Here is a 21240-nt window from a genome sequence, read left to right as displayed (position 1 = left end):
ATGTGAGTGTGTGCAGATAACTCTTCTAAAACGCTTTTTGGAAAAAAAGGGACTTTTTTTGATAGCGGCAAAAAAAAAAACATGTTTTCATCGATGTGGCTCTTGAGTCCAACAAGTTTGGGTACCACTGAATTAAAATTACAAGTATACCCATCAGTGCAGCTAGGTTTGTTCAGAGGTCAAACAGACTGTGACCTTTAACCTTGAAGGAGCAATGAGACACTGACTTTTCAGCCTTATGCTGAGTCACTTCTTATCTAAATAAATCTGGATCCCGTTGTAAATCGTCAGCGTCTGACCTTCAGAGATCAATGTGTAAGTAATTAAATGCACTGAGTGGTGCATTTCCAAATTGATACAATGAAACGGTCTGAGAGATCAATAAATTCAATATCAGCTGATTTAAGGCGCAGCTTTAGATTAAAGTCCAGTTCCTTTAAAGAACTAAATGTCTCAAAAAAGAATACATGCCATGTTTCTTTGGCCGGATCGAGTCCATGTTTGAACTTAATTATACTAAAAGGGACCGGCCACTGTGCTTCTACGCTTTCAAACAGCTTGGGTCGGCAGGAAATTGCAACTGAATGGCAATTAATAAATAAAAAAAACAACATGACAAATGGCTTTAAAGTCAGGTACAAAGCGTAGGCTCATGTCAACCTGAAAGAGCGTTGGCAGTTTGTTGCGTAAATGAATGTATTAATATCACAGCAGTCTTTCTCACAAATTAATTTAACCTCTAATTACCCTGCCTGAGAGCTCATAGCTGCCTTGCTCCGTGCTGCCGTTTGGGGGTCAGCGGCGAACAAAGCCAGGGTCAGCATCAATTATAAAAACAATGGCCCACGGAGGCACATAGCGGCTTTAATTACACCCCCTAATGGAAAAAAAGGCCTGTCCATTACTACTTCAGAATGCGAGCTAATGGGAACAGAATCTATGATTATAGCAGCGGAGGTGCACCTTCACACACACAGGGCATAAAAGCACATTAATGTTTCAGGTTGTTGGCTTTGCTGTGAGAACTCAGTGTTACATTAGTGAGGTAAGTGCCGCATTTTGTTTGAATAAAAGAGGGGTCAGTTTAAAAAAAAAAAAAAAAAAAAAAATCCTCTCATTCAACCTTCATCGTGTCAGAATAAAGTCCCACTTCACCTGAACAACATTAGTGTAAATGAGAAAAAAATGCCAAAACCTGTCTGTGTCAGCGCTGGGATGAAGGCTGCAGACAGATGAGTGAGGTCGCTGGAATTCAAACGAACACACACAGACACACACTCTATGAAGGGATCAGAGGGGTGGGGGAGATACGCCCAGAGGGAGATGAGATGGCTCAACCTCCTTAAATTTCAAAACCTCAGCTGTCATATTAACTTTTCAGATTTGACTGATTCCACTTTGGGCTGACATCCATCATTACCAAAGGATTCTAAATGTCGACAAGACACTATTTTTTTTGTTGTTGTTGTAAATCAGACCTTTGTGGGTGATAGGTTCAATTTCAGTGACTCGTCTGAACCGCACTCCAAGCTGTCTCCAGATCTGTGCTTCACAATGTGGTAAAGATCCCATGGTTAAAAGTTTGGCTCACTTCCTGTACGTCTCTGCTTCAGGCAGACATGAAAGCTACTTCTTTGTCAAACTGTATCCTGTCTTGGTTTGCTCTAATGTGAACATCAAAGCCCGCCAATTCCAAAGCCTTGTATGCATGAGCGTACGGCAGGTATCAGTAAAGAGAGCGGTGAAGAAAACCAGCAATTCTATGAGCCGTCCAATCACTCAGTTTCTTGTCCGACTAAAAGCTAACAGTGTTGATGCTGTACTTTAAATCGTATATTTCTTTAAACCCTCGTACTAACTAAGATAACTTTGTGGATATATTATTTTAAATCTGTCTACCATCTTAGGGTCATTCTTCTTTTCGGTCTGTATAGATCAGTGATACTCAACCCGAGGCTCTCGAGCCACATGTGGTTCATTTGGGACTAGTTGCAGCTCTTTTAGGTCCTACTTTGAAAAAAAAATCCAAAGTCATTATTTAAAAAAGGGAAACATTGTAAATTATTCTTTGCAAGTCAAGTCACTGTGTTTCCCACACATATTTTAGGAAAGAAAGAGGTTTTTTTGATTGTGGCTCTTGCAGAAATATTTTTTGGTCAATGTGGCTCTTAAGTCTAACAAGGCTGAGTACCACTGGTATAGATGTAACACACATGTGTAGGACACCTCATAGCAGCAGATCTATATCTGGATCAGAGCCAGGTGTATGTTCTGAGCTGAAAAGTAAATGTGATTTTCTGAGGCTGAAATGTTTATGTCTGACATTTACAAGTGACTGTGATTTTTTAAGTGTAGACGATGTTTTTAAAGGAGTGGTGGGATGACTTTAGTGACCTGACATATAACAGAGAGAATGTCATACCAAGGCAAACGGTCAACCTGTCACATTGCTTTAATTGTTGTAACATTATGTTGAAAATCACTAAGTATCAAAACTAAATATAACCTTTAATATAAAAACATGTCTGAACCAATATGTCACCTAAAAAGGTTAATTCAACCTTCTATTAAACTAACAAATGCTGTTTCACACATGCATAAAACTACTACTACTGAAAATCATGAGCTGCAACACTATCAAAACCATCATTTTTAACGCTCCCTTGTAAAATGTTCACTTGAAGTCGGTATGTGGGGAAGCAGCAGGTAAAAGTCAGGAAAGGTTGATGATGCTGATTTAATGTGACTAGTGAGTAACCGCTGCTATTGTCGAGCGCGTAATGAAACAGCTCCATTTTCTTTTCTGCTCGCCAGTTTTCTGATCCCCACTCTTTTTCCTTTTTTTTATTGCCAAGGAATACAAGGAATTTGATTCTGTGATTTGGTGCAAAACAGTTAACAAAATAGATAAGGAAATAACTTAAATACAATAAAATATAATTAGCATTTACTTTTAAAAGGGTTTAAAAATGACACAGATTCCGTCGGGGAAAGTGGGGAATACGTCGGGTGGAGTTGTAATCCTTATGTCCATAAGATCTTCTCTGGTGAAAGAGTTTTGTGTATTTTGGCCAAAAAAACGGTGTTAATGCACAAAAACAGACAAAACATCGCGCACCAACACACCGAGGCATCCATCCGCGGCGCCAGCTTGGTGCTCAGTTGAGCATATGAATACATTCAATAACACAAAGCATTGATGTTAAGGCTGAAACGGTCAGCACCTGCCATCTTGAATATCTTATACACATTAAGATTGCAGGGTCGCTTTAATGTCTTGTCCTGCTTAGTGCCTACTGAGACTCTCCCCACTCCTGTCCCATTCGGGTTAACGTCACACTCTGAGGGAAATGTTTGAATTTACAACTTTTGAAAGATTTCAGGTTCGGGCTGTCCTTCTACAGTGCATGTGTTAAAACAGCTTTATTCACATTCAGCCTCTTCAGTGCCTCTCTTTGAATGATGATATACACTCAGTCGTCTTACAATTTAGTATAATTATCTGGTATAAACACGTTTCATTTATTTATTTATTTCAGGTGTAAAAGCCCATTAGCGATTGTTTTGGTGACTGACATCCTTGTGCCACTCTTCCACCCACATGTGAACAGGCTGTTTTGGCAGCTCTCCCCGTAAACACTTTCTCTGCTAATGAGCTGCTGCTCTGAGTGGCAGCCATACTGGATGTTTTTTTTAAATTGTTAAGAGCTAAATTTAGTCTGACAAAAAGTCAACATAATTATCACAATCTAATTTTGTTATGATAAGAATTCCACATTTTCTTTCTTTTTTCATTCTACTGGTCCTCTTGGTTTGACGTCCATTTAAGAAGGTCAGTTACACCAAAGCACAAAGGAAGACTCTCTCCCCTCTACCGCTGGTGTTATCTAGCCATTGATTAGATCATTTTCATTGGAGCAGATTTTGATATTTACAATTTTTACCTCCATCCCCAAAAAAAGGACAATAGAATTTGCATGTGCTGCATCAGTTAATTTTCTCGGAGTCATTATGATGGCACACAACAGAAAAGAGGAATACTCAAGCCTGGTATACATGCCCTATTTCTTAGAGTGTTTTTTTTAGGTCCCTAAAGGAATAATGTGTGACTTTTTGATCCAGTAGATGTCGCCCTAGAGCACCAGCATGAAACCAAAAAAAACTGCTCATTGGCGACACCTAAAGCAACCCCTCTCCACTCGCATTTACACAAAAGAGTCATATTGGAACGCACCATAATTAAGCACTAAGCGCAAGCAGTGGAGAAAATTTTCCTTGTCTCGAGCTGCATTGTTGTGTTAGCATGCTAATGTTAGCACTCTTTAGTTAGCTCATAGCTTCACATTGCATGTAAATTTACACAGAATGACCGTGATCTAAAAACGCTTGAGTGAGAACAGTATGTTATTCTTCTTTTCTCTAGTTCCTCACTTAAAGAGCTTTAATACGCAAGGGGATGAGCCGGCAAGTCTTCCCATCCATTCAAACAGCAGACAACATCACAGTGGGACTCGGGCGTCACACTCATTGTAGACAGTCATGACTCAGAGATATTTACACTGGATATATGTATTTATGTGTAATATGTTGCACATTCCTCCTTATGAGTATGCAATTCAGCACTGTTATATTCAGTTACATTGACATATCAACATGAGAAAATAACTAGACAGAAAAGGTCAGCTCATGCTAATCAGGGAAAACTATAAATCATGATCCGATGTAGAGTGTTGGCAGCGTATTTTGCATGAATGCTGCAGTCATGGTGGCATGTTGTTCAACTGTCATGTTGTTCAATGCACAGGAACATGAACGCTTCTCATTGTTAACACCATACAGCACAAAGTGATCAAAATAAATCTAGCTGGGCTGCTGGTAGCCTACTGGTTAGTGAGCGTGTACGGAGGCAACCCAGGTTTGAACACAATCTGTGGCTCCTTTCCCGCATGTCATTCCCCATTCTCTCTCTCTCTCTGTCCCCGATTTCTGATTTTACCCACTGTCCAATCTCCAAATAAAAGGCATAAAAATCTCCAAAATACATCTTAAAAAATAAAAGATACCAAACTGTCAGATCAAATGAAATTATTTTGTTTCTGGATTCATTTTTTACAGTTTTTAAAGCAAGGAAAACATGATTGGAATTTGCAAAACCTGTACAGCTAAAGACATAATCATCATCCATATCCCTTCATTACATCTGAATTTTTTACCCACTGATGTGAATAATGTACATGTTATGAACTTCTTTGTAGATCAGAAAAGTGTGAACATCAGTTATCTTATCACTTTTATTTGATGCATTTTCAAATTCAATCAAATCTATTGAACATTCATTAACTGGATCTGTTATTTGTATCGTCTGAAAGGGAAACTATATTCCCTCCCCCAAATATTTGTATTCATTATTTAGTGGCATTGAATTTTCAAGCTTATTCCACTGATAATAAATCTCTGTGAAGTAGAGCCTCAGCTAAATTTCTAAATGATCAAGTACCCCATCATGAATCATCGAGAAGAAGACACATGAATAAATTGCAAGTGCCACATCCCATCATTAAAAATGTTTCCATGAACTGATGCGTTCTTCCTCTGTGAGCGAGCAGCTAGCAGCTTTTCAAAAAAGAAGACACGGCCTCTTCACCACAGAGTTAACACAGCGAGACGTGGATGTGTTAGTGCAGACTTCTGAAAAGTCTTTAAGGAGACATATAATGAAAAATCCACTCTTACAGTGTTTTTGGACATATATTTAGTTAACCTGAGTGTCTAAAGACCCACAGAATGTGAAACAAACCCATCCAGTCCTTTGTTTGTGGTCTGCATAAGTCTTACACAGAGGAAAATGCTCCATTTCAAATTTGCTCTCCTTGTGATGTCACAGTGGGCTTCTGGTAAAAAAAAATCCCCTCCCCTCCCCTGGTCTTCACCCGTGGACTCCACCCCCAGACTAGAACAAAACGTTTGCACAGGTCGGCCATTTTTATTCTCGCTACAGAGGAGTGATGTGTACAGGGAAAACTCAGGGGGGGTCATTTCATTTAAAGAGACACACACACCAAAACGGAGCGTTCTGAGAGAGCTGGTTTATACAGGGTCACAAACCTCCTCTGGTGCTTGATTCATGTTATATTCTGACCAAAGCACAGCACAGATGTTTCATTTAGACCACAGGGGACTGTTTGAAAAGGTGGAGAAGGGGGAGAATATGTCCTCTTTAAAATCAACCAAAAGAGAGAAGGGGGATGGGGGGGGGCTTTAAACACCCACCCATGTGCCGGATAAAAGACTAAATACACTGCTGCATTGGAAGTCAGCCATAATGACCCAATTAACAGCCCTCCAACCAAAGAACAACTCTGAAAATAAATGAACACAGAGAGAATGAATATCCTCATGCCGTCTCTCATTCGTGTTCTTTTCATTTCTCACTGTTGATCAGCCTGATTTGCTTTTATTCTGTTTCCTTTCCTCTTACCTCCATCTCCTTTCTCTCCCTCTATCTCATTCCCCTCTCTCTCTCTCTCTCTCTCTCTCTCTCCCTCGCTCCATTTCAAAAGGACAAATGTTTCCTGCAGTCACTGTAGCACTGCATTGGTATTCTGCTCTCAATTTAGCCGAGAGCCAGGCAGCAGTATCTGCTTCCAGCAACCACACAGCAATCTGACACAGAGCACACAGAGGGGGGGGGGGGGGGGGGGGGAAAGAAGAAGAAGAAGAAAAAAAAGCTCAGAGAATTAGAGGAACTGAGAAATGTGAGATAGACGGCAAGAAAGGGAGAGATGGACGGACTCTGTATGGCCGTCCAGCCTTTTGCTTTGCTACCGGGTCTCTAAACAGAAATAACTCAGCCTGGAGAAATGAAAGATTCTGCATTTGTTCTGCTGCTTCAGAGAGCGACAGACGAAGCAACACACCTACTCGAGCTGTTCGAGGCTGTTTGAGGCGCTCTAAATCAAAAACAACTTAGAGGCTTTGATCCAAATCATGGCCGCATGCTGATGTTATTCGCATTACTTCTCATCTTTCAAAAGCAATGCTCTGACAACAATTTGAACAAAATAATTGTTTGGGTTGATTTCTTTTTCAGAGCTGTCAAAGCTTATCTGCGAGTGGCACAAAGATGCAAAGCTTCAAACAATTGGCACATAACTGCTGGCAGAGTAGTTATCTACCTTTTGAAGATTCAGTAATTACGAGTCATTTCATCACATAGAACACTGAGGGAGCTGCAGAGTCGATTGATTATTATGGCTTTTTGCGTTGTAATATTAATAGTGCATATTATAGTTGCAAAAGCTGCAGATAATATGGGATGGTACGGGATGAAGGGCTCGTGTTGCCCCATTACTAAAGATCAAGAGAGAGAGAGCGATTTCTGATGGCTGCATGGGGAATGAGATAATTCACGAGCAAGGTGAGGAGATGCAGACAGTTTGAGAGAAATACAGGAGGGAGATAAGTGCAGGAGGAGGAGTGGGAAGTGCTGACAGTGGGTAAAGGTGAAAGAGAGATAAGTGGAGTAAGGGAGTGAACTCGGCAGAGAAGGAGAGAGGAGGAGGGAGGTGAGGAAAGGAAAGATGGAAAGCCCTGATAGCCTTGAGAGGAGAAAAGGTAGGAGGGTGAAGGAAATGCTTCGGGAATAAAAGAAACAGAGAGATGGATGAACATGAAGGAGGGGGGGGGGGGGGGGCATAGATATGGAAATGGGATGTGTCAGTGAAGGAGGAAGCCAAAAGTGTATAACAGAACAGAGTTTGACATGAGCTGACAGCAAGGGAGCACATCCCAAGAGCAAATGGAGGCAGGAGTAGGTGCACACCGGAGACAATAGGCTTGGATTGGAAAAGAAAGAAAGAATAAAAACATAAGGAGAGAGAGCTGAAAAGTATACCTACAATGTGTTTATTTTTGCATTTGAAATATCCTTTTCAGATATTCAGCACCTTTGATGGTAAGCGTTTTGTTTTTAAATCCCAGACACTTTCAAAGTAGAACCTGAGCAACGTCTGAAACTCTGGTATGAGTCAAATCACAGCAACTCAATCTCTTGAAACATTTTCTTATGATAGAAGAATGAAAATAGGGAAAATTTAGACTCAAATAGCCTTTGGAGAAAGCCCCTCATCATCCTCCGGTCTTCACCTCAAATACTAAATCCTACCAGAACAAAAACATTGCACTGCCTCTCAGCAACATCCCAGCCACATTTGAAGAAGCACCTGTGTCATGATCCGTAAAATGCCCAAGAAAGTGTTTTGTTTTTTTTCTTAAACAACTCAATATATCAAGCAAAAACGATACAGGAATCAATAAAGTCAAATGTCTGCCTCAAGTAGCCTTTTCAGAAAGCCTCATCCCCCTCACTGGGTCTACATCATCATCATCTTTAACCCTACGAGAAACAAGAAACCTGCAACCTCACACTTAAAGGCTTTATATGTGATTTTTCACACTTAAATGTAATAGAAATCAAGTATCTCCTCTGAAAATAACTCTGTGAGTCATGACTGTCTACAATGGGTGTAACACCCGAGTCCCACTGTCTGTGATGCTTGTAAATTTACATGCAGTGTGAAGATAAAGATTGCTAGCATTAGCATGCTAACACAATAGTTGTTTTGGTTTCATGCTGGTGCTCAAGGGCGACATCTGCTGGATCAAAAAATCACATATAAAGCCTTTAATGACAATTTATTAAAATCAAAATACACACTCTCTTGTAACTCAATAGAATTTAAGGGTAAAAGTAGAAAAATGTGCCAGAAAATCACCCTAATTCTGAGCAAGTACAAATGTTCACATCTAGTTTTTGAGTTCATCATCTGAATTGCAAGATTTAAGTCTTCTTCTATACAGTGATGTTCCTTTGTGTAGTACAGTCCTCCTTAGGGTAAACAGACAAACTGGGAATGGCTACATTCTGATTATGTTGTAGTTTGAGAGGTTGAATCATAACAGAAACACACAATCTAGACAGCAACAGGCACAAACCAATAGTTATCTAACCTCTGAATTTAGCCAGGTCATAAGGTCATGTTCTGATACACGTACACACATAGCCACCCACCCTTTCCTGGTAATAGACCAGTTGTAGAAAAGAACTGCTCCGAGAGAAATAAACAGATCCTCGATTCACAAGCCATACGTCTCTGTCTGATTGTTCAAGAGCATTTACTCTTCTACATAATGCCGCTGCGAGCACACTAGGAAGAATGACAGGACACCTGCAGCATCCAGGGCTGGAGTGACACTGCACAGTGGCCACAACAAAAGGTAGGAGCTTTATCTTACCAAAATGTATATGTGCAGTCTGATTCCATGCCTTGGATTAAGTAATACGTGTCTAAAAATTATCCAAAAAGAACCTACATTGTATGGTATGGTACATTGTAAATGTATAGCTGAGGAAGCTACACTCATTCCTTCAAAACAGTAGTCCACTAAAATAATATGCAAATTCTATCTTTTTGTATAAAGTCTGTGATCTTTACCTTTAACAGTTGTGTGTTGAATTGACTTGGCAAAAAGAGAGGCTACAGTGCATGCCACAAGTAAAGCAGCAGAGAGTACAACACATACAGGATGTCAGGGTGAAGCAGGTAACAGTGGGATGTTTCCTTACCTTCCTTGCAGTACTTCCCCCTGTAGCGAGTGTGCGTGCAGTCACAGTGAACTTCTCCATACTGAATCGAGCAGAACCCTCCATTGAAGCACGGGTTCTGTTTGGTGCAGAGGTACTCCAGGTCACTTTGGATGCCTTGGCTATTCAACAGGGTAGGAGGTATCTCCCCCACCTTCAGGTTGGAGATCAAACCCAGGAACGGCGGCTCGTACTTCACCGTACTCGACGTCAGAGCGGAGAGGCGGACGTCAGGAGGGATCCCGCCCACAAACAGGTCGCTGACCACCGCCATCTCCTTCCTCTTGGATTTGACCTCGGCCACTTTGGTCTCCCCGTCCACCATCAGGAGGGTCTCGCGGAAGTTGCGCGTGAGCAAGACCATGTGCCAGCGGTCGTCATTCACCCTCGTCTCCATGTGCAGAGTGGCTGGCTCGGCGCAGTGGATGGCGAATCGCAGCTGGAGGCGCCCGCCGGCGATCAGCAGTTCCAGGAAGTCGCAGTTCCCGCCGTCGTCCAGGTAGAGTACCAAGGCTTTGCTGATGTTGGTTTTGAGGCTGAAGCTCAGCTCGCCCACCGATCCGGCTTCCCAGCGTCCGTAGCGTGCCCACTGGCCGGGCGCCCCGCCAAATTCCAGCATCTTCACTGTGGTGAGCAGGCTGAGGAGGGCCAGGGGCCACAGGGGCCAACACGGGAATCTCAACCCCGTTGTCATACTCAAAGTTCCCTGGTTGCCCCTTCTCTTATAAATACCTTACAGGTTTACTGAACCACAGAGGATAGCTTCACTGTGGCTAACAGTTTTCAAATGTAAACAACAATTCAAACAGATATCACTTTAAACGGGGATCTGCAGCTCTCCGGGTAAAGTAATCCTCACAGGGGCCTCTTCTCCAATGTTCCTGACGATTCAGCAGTTTTGTTCTCTTCTCTCTGTTGCTCTAATTCTTGTCCTTATCCTGACTCTCTCCTCCGTCTCTCCATCAGTTGGTGCCTCTGGGACTTGGAGGAAAAGAATGAGGAATAGCGGGAGAGTAAAAGAGGAGGGGGGATATGATAATTTTCAAACACAGCCGTTTTCTTCAAAAGCCTCTCGGTGTATCCTGGACTGAAAATAGAAATTCTCCCGTCTGTAGAAATCCAGATCTCAGAGCAATTTCCAGGAAATCTGAGCTGCTGCCAGACGCTTCAGGACGGGGGGGGGGGGACGACGACGAGTTATCCAATTGTGATCTTTCTTTAATCGGAGTTGCCAGCAGAAGGAAAAAGGGAGCAAACGAGTGAAGGAGCTGTTCAGTGTGGATATCAGAGCTCGCTGGAGTCAGCTGGAGCATACAATGAGTTCATGGTTTCAGCATAAACCCAGTCCTCCTGGAGCCTACAGACCAGGAAGCTTCAAGCCGGTATGGATCCCATCGTTAAGGTGGCAGGAGGGGATCTGGAAGAAACACACAAACACAAGAATTACTATAAATAGGGCACAAATCTGCTTCTAGAGCATTGTATGTCCGCAGAAAAAAATGTGACCCATTTTAAGTTAAACAGCAATTACCCTCTTTACACGTTATTTAATTTATCTTTCATCTTCTTTGCCTGTACTTTGCTTTCATCGCAGCTGTAGACACCATGTACTAGATTTAATAATCCCCACACTCTATTCATTTTAAAGCTGACGCTTCAAAAAAAGAAAAAGTTTGTCTGGAGCCAAGGCAATAAATAAGCCTTCAGAGTTTTCCCAGGCTTCCTACTACCCTGAGTGGCCTTAGCAATATGACTGTCTTATTTCATTTTCTCCCTCTCAGTCATGTCTGCAGACACGTCAAGCCAAGAGCCGAACATAACATATCGGCTTCACATACATTGAAGAGACCTGTCTTTCAATCAGAAGTTGTCATAAATCACAACTTTCCCTCTTTCCCACACACACGGACATGCATATGCAAACACACACACCATTAAATCAAATGTGATTGAGAGTTGAGTGCTGCAGAGTCAATAGCTATCTGGAAAGCGCGTCTTGACCCTGGGGCTCGGCCCTAATCCCCCTGCCATTATTTCTTGAGTGCAATCTCATTTCCATCGCAGACGGTCTACAATTAAAGATGGGCTCACTCCTGCTCATGCTTCCTGCTTCAATGTGACAACAGCGATGACGCTAGCCTACTAGCAGGGAGGTGGGAAAATGTTGGAGAAATACAGACAAAGTGAGAGAAGGACAGAAAGAGAGAGAGAGAGAGAGAGAGAAAAAAAAAGGTAGCATAATCATGATCTCATAGGGCTGAGGCTTAACGTCTTTTGATAAAGATGAGGGAGGACAGAGCGGACAGAGAGCTGTGACAAACAGAGGAGGGAGGAGGACAAATAGTATTTGGGCTATTTCTTTGGGTGATGTTCATATTGGGAAGCACGACAATGCGTTGCAGCCTTGAGACTGTTGTTTTCTTAGTTCTAAATGTGACATCTCTTTGCTCTACATTCAGATGTTGAAGTGTCAAATTCCTCGGGTATTTAGGTGTCATTTCCAGCAGCTGCTAGCTTGTAACTGATTCGCCCAGGTGACCTTGCTGCAGCTTGTATCCTGCACCATTTAAACAGTTTCGTCTGGATGCGGATCTCGGGTCTGAACGGGGCTTTAGGTGTCTCAGAGGACCTCTTGTGTGTGCATGTGTGTGAAGAGCGGAGCCACACCGCCACGGAGAGCCAAAGACGGGAGCAGAGAGGGTGTAAATGATTCAACAACACATCGCAACAAAACTTTGTTTTTACTCTTTACTCTTTCGGATTATGAAAGCAGGAAGAAAGAAAATTTACTTCTAGAAATTGCACGAATATTTGATCAAATTGCTTGATATTCTTAACACAATAGTTGCTTCCACTCCTTCATGATTTTCCGCATTGTGGGAATTAGAGGGTCCTTGTCATGTATGTATGGTTTAAGGAGTAAACCTGCTTAGGAAACTGACAGCGTCAATGGCCAATACTACAAAAATCTGCAGCTCCTGCATTTCTTAAATGTGTGCACAATTAATTTTCAGGTGATTTTAGAGATGCTGAAATAGAGATTGTCCCAGTGGCCTTTAAACTGAGCTAGCTTAAATAAGAAGGTGTGTTCAGGTCTAAGCTATGGAAGGAAGGCTTTGGATAATAAAAAGCTAAATTTGTAATCCCCAGGTGTCAGAAACCCATTAGTGTTGTCACTGTGGTGTACATCACCACACTGGTGGTAACAAAAACACTTGAATCCTACAGTGGCATGTATGGAAATGCATTTCAAATTGTACAAAATAACACCAAAAGTAATGACGGCTTTAGGAAGATTATCAAACATTTGATGTATTTAAAAAAAATGTCTAGCCACCTTCTAACTTCCAGGGTGTGATTTCTGGTCTAGGTGGAGTGAAATAAACATTATAAGGAGGTTTCTGTCCTCCATGTTTAAGCTTACTGATTCCCATTCTTCTCACATCCCAACATATACACAGCCTGTTCTGATAACACTTGGCTTAGCGTATGTCAGACTGATGTTCAATGTGAAACCCCGTCAGACAAAATGACTCCAGGCTCTACATGCCCCCAGCAGTGATTAAACCAGGGCTGCTTTATTTTGGTCCCAGAGTGACAGACCTCTATCTGCATGTTTGCACACGCTCCCTTTTTTAAATTTGCACAAACACTTGCAAATACAAACACAGTGTGTTACTGTATATAAGCGGGCATGATCCACAGGATTCATTAACAGCAGATGTGAGAGGAACAGACATGCTGCTTGGAAACACATCTAGATAGCTTCAATGTACAGTGAATCTAAAAAGGGCATGAATAAATGTATACAGAGTCAGAAAAAAAAACATCCTAATTAATTGCGAGCATAGACTACACATTACATATCCCCCTACCCTCAAGATAATATTTTAATTGCCTTTATGAACATCAACAAAGACATAACATTTTATCAATTTAGGACCAAAATAGTTGTATTGGGGATGATTTGAGGGCATTTTTCTGTTGTTTAATCAACCGTTCTCTTAACCACATGTGTGTTCCTCATGGAGAGATATGTTTGGAATATTCCCTGACCAAATTGAATATTCATGGAGTTATTTCTGTCTGGCTGGGGACTCTCCTCAACAACAGACAGAAGGAGTGTATTCCAGCGTGCTGTCTTTATGGAGGTTTATGATAAGGTTTGGTGTTTGCTCCGTGCATGCATTGTGTCGCTAGTTATGATGGGGGGGTATTGGTGGGCTTGCCTGATGGTACCATTAAATCCCAAGGACACGGAGGAAACATAACAAGCCACAAGAGATAAGTAGAGCTGGGAGGGTTGTGCTGTGTGTGTGTGTGTGTGGGGTTGTAGACGCATGTGCAGCTGTCTGCATTCAGCAGAGCGACTGTCCTTGTGTGACAGTGTAGTGTTCATCTGGACGGTGTATACTCGGTGCCAGTTTATATGTGTCTATATTTAAGCCTGTGTTTGCCATTAGGATTGTTGTCACAGTTGTAGTCCACAGTGTCTCCTCTACAATGTTTGGCTACAGCATTGTTTTACAAATGACATCTAAGATCCAGCTTTAGGTCCAGTTTGAGTCCAAAAATAACATGTTTGCTCTTTTTTCCCCCAACTGCGAGCGTGACTTCCATCTGCCTCGACTCTCTCCTCGAGAAACAGGACAGCTCTCTCGCTCTCAATGCTTGGCGGAGTTGCAACGGAGCCGGGCAACTTGACTGAAGGAACAATCTGTACTGAGCCTCGCACACCCTGACCCGACTACTTGTCCAATTGAAGCTCTGGAACCCCTCAGGCTAGCCACATGGTGATGTGAGCCACCAACGACCCATTTCCTCACATCATCCCACGGGGAACGCTGGCACCATCATGACAGTATGTTACTTTATCAACACCGCAGAGGAGACTAACCCATTTTTATTATTTTTTATTGCCTCACATGTGACTGAGCTAAGATGTTTACAAATCTATAAAATAAAAAGTATCCACACTTCATTGTCCAGATAATCAAAGCCAGCATTAGCATGGACAAAAAAGTGATAATGTAAAAAAAAAAAGTGATCATGTAAAAAAAAAAAAAAAGTGATCATGTAAAATAAAAAAAAGTGATCATGTAAAATAAAAAAAAGTGATCATGTAAAATAAAAAAAAGTGATCATGTAAAATAAATGGATGACAAAACTAATTCAGTAAACTTCATTGGTCAACATTTTTGACAACAGATACTGATGTTGTTTTTCTGCCCTATAGTTTCTGCCGTGTTTCTCACACCTGAGCTTTATTCTGGGTGTGCTGTCCATGTTTATTATAAAGATTAAAAATGTGGCTTTAGTCGTTATAATTACATGGACAAAAATGTACATTTAAAACTAAAGGAAATCCAGTTTTTCATCAAAAGAAAAAGTATTTTATATTGAAATCTTTAAATGCACCTTGTTGTTATGCAATGCTTATTATGAAAACAGAAAAAAAGATTTTAAAAATCCAAAAGTCAAGTTGATGTTTTCCAGTAAAGACAGTCAACATAGCAGACGGATACAGAGGGAAAGACGAGCGGGGGGGGGGGGGGGGGGGGGGGGCTTCAGTAAGAGAGCAGAGGTCAAAGTGTGTTTGTAGGAAAATTAAAACTTCAAGTGGGGAAATAAAAAACCTGAGAGTTCACTGAATCGGCTGAGAATCAAGTAGATAACCTACTAGAATAAAGGTTAATAAATAGACATCACATACTGTTTCCTTTCTTGAGTAGCCGTCAATGCTAAGCTACTGAATATCAAAGGAAGAAGGTGAATCTTACTCAGGATAGAAAGATCACTATATATGTGTGAGGTCGTTTAAGTATTTGCTAGATGCTAGTCTTCTCCTCTTTTCATGTGGTAGTCTACACCTTGGCATAAATGTGTGTGTTTCAGTGTTTAATCCATCTCCTGCAGAGCTCTGCCTTGTCCCAAGCTCCTCACATTCCTCATGGAGGAGACTACACCTGTTGTGTGAAGCTGTGCCAGGTTTCAGCTGAAGCCTGGTTTTGAACACTTTACTGCCAACGATTGCTACACATCAGTGTGTTCAGTGTTGTGTACTTGTTTTTTTTCTTCTCAGAAGGGGCAACAGCTCATTTACAATAGTAAATATGACACTGAAACACTTTTCGAGTGCGATAAAAACAGATGAAGCGTATGAAATATTTATACAGCACAATAATCTAGACAAAGGATAATAGAGGTGGAGCTTACACAAATATTTACACATGCAAATGTTTTCCTATGCACAAATACACCTACGCATGCATTACACACAGTTTCCACATGCACACACACACAAGCACACACTATATCCAGTGAGACAGGAGCCATTAATCCTGGCCTGTGAGAGGGCTCAGCAGTGTACCATCCGTCAGCATGAGGCTGCTGCTGCTGCCGCTGCTGTGCTCTAATTAACCAGAGAGGCATGCTGAGCCACTTTTAATATTCCTGGTCAAGATGGAGAACAGGGATGTGTGGGGGGGGGGGGGGAGAAGAAGTGGCAAACAGAAACATGGAAAGAGCAGGCTGGTACTGTGACATTTTGGATTTCCAAGGGAGTGCGACGAGGAGAGGTTTTAAAGGAGGGTGGCAGATGTTTGAGGTCACACATTTCCAAGGCGACTGTGGATAAATGATTTGTGTGTTTCAGTAGATATTCTAGAAAGACAAGCAAAAGGCAAAATGGAAAGACAGTAAGATCTTCCTAATTTTGCCACAATTGTCTTAGTATATCTTTTGGGAAAAGTCAGTTACATCAGCTAGCTTAATAAGGGGGAAAAAATACTAATATTAGAGCAATTTTACTGTTTAAAATTAAATGTGGAGGCAAATTACTGACTGTTAATTTAATGTTAGGTCATCAATTGAAAATGAAAAATGTTTTAGGAATAAAGAACGTTGTGTACAGTGTGTTCGACCGTGTTAGTCTGAGGTCAGATTTGATGGTTTAAATATTGTTCAAGGCTTTCATTCTTGAGGGCTGTTGTGGGTATGCTGTTCCACTAAAACCCTCAAAGTTCTGAATGTCTGACTTCACTGGAAAGCAGCTCTAGGATGAGAGACAGATTTATGACTCAGGGATTGAGGGGAAGGAGGAATTACAAAGACTGCACAAAAGAACAAACCTACATTTCAAAAGGAGGAATTCAACAGACGGCAATCTGGAGCTGAAAAGAAAAAAGTAATGTGAAAGCTAAGCTCCATGACACAGTCCATCCAGCACATGAGCTACCACATAGGTAGGCATCAGACGACAGCCTTTGATCAGCCTCGTCAGCTGTAAGCCGCTGTAGTGACTAGCTCTGGCTGTTGGTGCTAACTGCATTTAGCCCTGATGAGGAGATGCTAATGAAACAGATCAAGGGCTCGAGCCTCGCCGTTAGCTCTCTTTCAGCCAGATTAATAATGACTTTAGAGGGACTTCATGTTGCTCCTTATTCTGACACCTTGACGGGCTAACTCACGGGGTGTAAGTGAATTCGCTCTACATGCTGAACTGTAAGTATGAAAGGAAAAGGAAGTCATACAAGGTGAGTAAATGTAGTAAGGCTGTCAAATTTAGCTTTTGAAATAATACTGGTGAAAAATACAGATGCTCATGAAAAACTACAGATCTGCAGTCTTTCAACCTAAAGCTGCCACCAGAAACAGTTAGCAAAGCCGGGCGAGTGACATAGAGAGCAGGTGAAGGGAGAACATTGCTTCTTATAAAGACAACATGTCCACATCTCCACACATACATGCAGGATGGAGGTAAATGCAGCCAAAGTCGCCCTTCATCCTGTCTCTTGTGTGCGTCTCTGCCTTGCTTCCTGCCATACCTGCAGCTCTCATTCAGCCACGACGGACAGACTGTTGAAATTCACATGTTGGCAAACACTGACGTTTTGTAAAAACCTTTTAGTATCTCATAAAGATGTGAAGGTTACGTTAGTATCCTTGGTCAGACAGAGAGACGACACCTCTGCACAATAACTGATATCCATAAAATGTACAAGATTGTGATTACATTTGTTATTATACTTCCATTACTTTTAAATGTATTTCAGTTATTTGTATATACATTGACCTGACAGCAGAGGCATGAAGAGGCAGAACACGCAGTGAGAGCGTGCCACTCATAATAAAGACTAGCACTAATCAAGCCGGCAAGATGGCCGACAAAGGGGGAAGGGGAAATGGGGTAGGAGGGAGATAGACACGAAGAAAAAAAAAATCAAGAGGATGCCTGTGACACTCAGCCTGCGATGCTACTTGAGACGCAATCATGCAACGACACTTGCAGTCACACGCTCGTCATCCTGCACACAACGGCTGCATTAGATCATGCACGCCATCAGCTGGAATCATCACGCCGCAATGTAATGTACCAATCATGTGAGACAGAGGGAGAGAGAGGCTGTGAGGGAGTACTGTTGCACTAACCGTAACACAGCGTATGTCTGCCTGCTCATCCGAGCTCTAAATACTCTTTCTGCCTGTCCTTCCAACCTCCTTTTGCCTCCCGCTTTGACACTAACCTCCCCATAATGCCTCTCATTTCCTATCCCACCTCTCCCACACACACACACACACACACACACACACACACACACACACACACACACACTGCCTCTCACTTTCACTCCCCTCTTTGGGTTTATCCAGCAATCCATCACCATCCCACTTTGAATCCGCCCTTTTTTTCGACTTAGCAGACTCATGAGAGCTAACATCAGGACTGCAGGTGCGGCAGTGCTGAAAGTGTAAATCCAAATGTATCAGATGTGCAGCATGCACCAGCAGAGGGAATGGGCATATTTTTGTTTGCGCCCCGGGTTTAGCTTGGCCTCTTATCAGTTCTGTGGGCTTTTTTACCGTTTGCCACTGGAGCTTAGAGGTTTTAAACTTGTTGTATTTTCAACTTCTTGATGGGAAAATTATTGCATTGAGTTGGCATGATCCATGTTTACATGTCGGAGGGCCGTCTCGAAGATGTTGCATGTTAGCACGTCAACAACTCAAAGTAGGCATCTTCAGTTTGTTTACAAATTCATCTATGGCGAGAATTATACTGCGAATTTGGAAGGACCCCAGGCGCCCCACTGTGAAGGAGTGGACTGACGAAATGGCGAAGACCTGAATATGAAAACATGTTGGGAAAAATGAATGTTGGTGGAAAGACGACAGAGATATGGGATCTGTTTTGGCAACATGTTAAATTAAGGTCATAGAATGGACTCATGTTGGTGGCTGTACCTCTCGTATGTCTGTGGTATTATTTTGTTATCTCATGCTAGGATATGACTTTCATGCTCTGCCTAAGTGCTCTGTACTTTATTTTTGGTATAAGATGTGCTGCATTGTTTTAAAAACTGTTAAAAGTTAATAAGAACTTAAGTTACAAATTCAGCTATCGGGTTAGTGCCTTCTCCCTCCTGTGTCCTTGAGTGAGATACTGAACCTCGTACCTGTTCACTTGCTCAAAGTTGCTATGCATGTGTAAAATGTAAAATGTTTGCTAGGGGCAAGTGGGAATCAGGGCGATTAGGTTTGTGTGTGTGTGTGTGAGTGTGTACCCAGCAGCATGCGTGTGGCTGTCTTGGTGCCTGGAGATGTTTTGGTAGGAAGCACAAGGCTCACTGGCCAGGCCTCGAGACTCTCCCGTTCCAATTAACCAGCCCAGCAGCCTGCAGCTCTACTGGCCTTATCTGGGAGAGAAGAGAGACGCGCAGAGAGGAGGAGGAAGAGGAAGTGATAGAGTGAGACAGGACAGAGGGAAGACAGAGAGGGTTGGGAGGCAATAGGAAGAAGAAAGGAAGGCTTGAGAGCAAGAAGAGAAGAGAGATTCTCTCCACAGTCAGCTCTGCCAGCCGTTGCTTCTGCAGATGTCTGCTGCCTCACTATCTTGCAACTCCTACCTCTTCACACAAACATATATATATACAGACTGTTTCTTACCTACTTCATTTATCTTCTCCACATCAGAGGAAAGAGAACCTTCTTTATAAAATCAAAGACCTGTCTGCACCCTCTGCCTGCAGAGCAAAAACACTGATAGTGTGCGGCTTGACAAAGGTATTGTGTTTATTATAGGAAGAAAACACTGAACTCTCTGTCAACTAAAAGGTGGATAGGACACTCACTAATTGTTTTAGTGACATCATAACGGCCAAATGAAACAATTGTGTGAAATGTCAGGCTGTTCATCTAAGGAGGAATTTTATTATGCTGCAAAATGTGCCTGACTCAAATACATGACAGAGAGGCTCAGGACTGATACAGATTGCCAATTCTGACTCCAATGTTTGTTGTTGTTTTACAATTGAGGTATGTCAATGGATGTATTGAAATAGTTGTTAGTGCCTTCACTTTTAAAAAATTTAAATTTGAATGAATTCAGAAGATGACACGGTAATGTTCAAACACATTGAGGATAAGACAGAGTTTGTCCAACAGGTGACTTCTGCAGATCTTCTAAAAAAACATCTTCTCTAAATCAGAAATTAGATATATCACGGTTCCAACATTAACTTTGTGTGACACAATAAAAACACAGCTACTGACATCAATGCATGCTTCATTATTTGTTGCTCGACCTGTGACCTTCTCTCATTTATGGACATTTCTGATTAAGCCAACACGGTTACAAAGATCAATAGAAACATTAAACTGGGTCGCTTCTCGGGCTGTAAAATGAATTCACTAATATCAAAATGGAATTTTCAAATGCAATATTCAGAGAAGCTTATCAAAGCATTACAAACGGAGCACAGTTGTAAATTACAGTAGTATGTCATGAGAACATCCTTGATTCCCCAGATATGAGAAACAAAAAGTTTGTTTGGTACAGACCACATAAAAATGACCACTAATCGTGATGCATAAGGAAATCATCAAATCCTAAGAAAAAGAAAAATAACTTTATGTTTTCATGATTTCCATCGTTGTCGCACACCTCCTCTTTGTTTGGCCATGTTTTCTACATCTCAATGTGTCGAGCACTTTTGTCAACATTTTTCCAACACTAGAATGGATAGCGACTGAGCATAGATGGGATCTTACTGTTGTGCTCGCCTTTCAAACATAACCATTATGCTTCAACTTGAGAATGCCTCAAATTGCACAGACACAAAAAAGGCCCCATTAGCAGCTGTATATTGTGGCAGCCTTCCAGTCTTCCCTGCATGCTAATTTAGGTAATGGCAGGTGCAATTAGAGGCCATCTCTACCTCCTGAGTGGCCAGTGACAAGAGGCTTTTCAGCGAGGCCTTGAAGGAACACAGAAAGCATCATGAGGCCACCAGGAAGTGGAGAAGAAGTGTCAGATGAGGGATTCAAAATGTCAGTAGATGCAAGTACACTTGTGTAATCATAGGTCCAGATTTTCTAGGTAAATCTTATTTTAGCCAAATTAGATGAAAGTACGTTTACCTACACTTGCAAGAGTCGGAGACAAAATGGCCAATATGACGCAAATCGTTTTTTTGGAGCTTCCACAGAGGATTAGGATGGTATTCACCTAACGTTTTATCTGGATCATATTTTGTTTTCCAAACACAGGTGGATACAAAGCTGCTGCAGGCCTTCCTACTCTATATGCCATGTAAAGT

At 41.8% G+C, this 21240-nt stretch overlaps 1 protein-coding gene across 6 annotated transcripts in view; it reads right to left on the bottom strand.

Annotated features, from left to right (window-relative positions):
- Positions 1–11057, bottom strand: part of nrxn2b (neurexin 2b) — a 702861-nt gene extending 691804 nt beyond the window's left edge. For all 6 annotated transcript variants that reach the window (XM_061031595.1, XM_061031601.1, XM_061031599.1 and 3 more), the window contains exon 1: positions 9626–11057. In XM_061031595.1, coding sequence (XP_060887578.1) covers positions 9626–10337 — 712 coding nt within the window. In that variant the 5' untranslated portion in view covers positions 10338–11057. The remainder of the gene's footprint in view (positions 1–9625) is intronic.
- Between the last annotated feature and the right edge of the window lie 10183 nt (positions 11058–21240).

The sequence above is a fragment of the Labrus mixtus genome, chromosome 23 (genome assembly GCF_963584025.1).
Source record: "Labrus mixtus chromosome 23, fLabMix1.1, whole genome shotgun sequence".
In the NCBI taxonomy this organism is placed as follows: Eukaryota; Metazoa; Chordata; class Actinopteri; order Labriformes; family Labridae; genus Labrus; species Labrus mixtus.
Note: the sequence above shows the minus strand (reverse complement) of the source record. Positions and strands in the feature narration are given on the sequence as shown.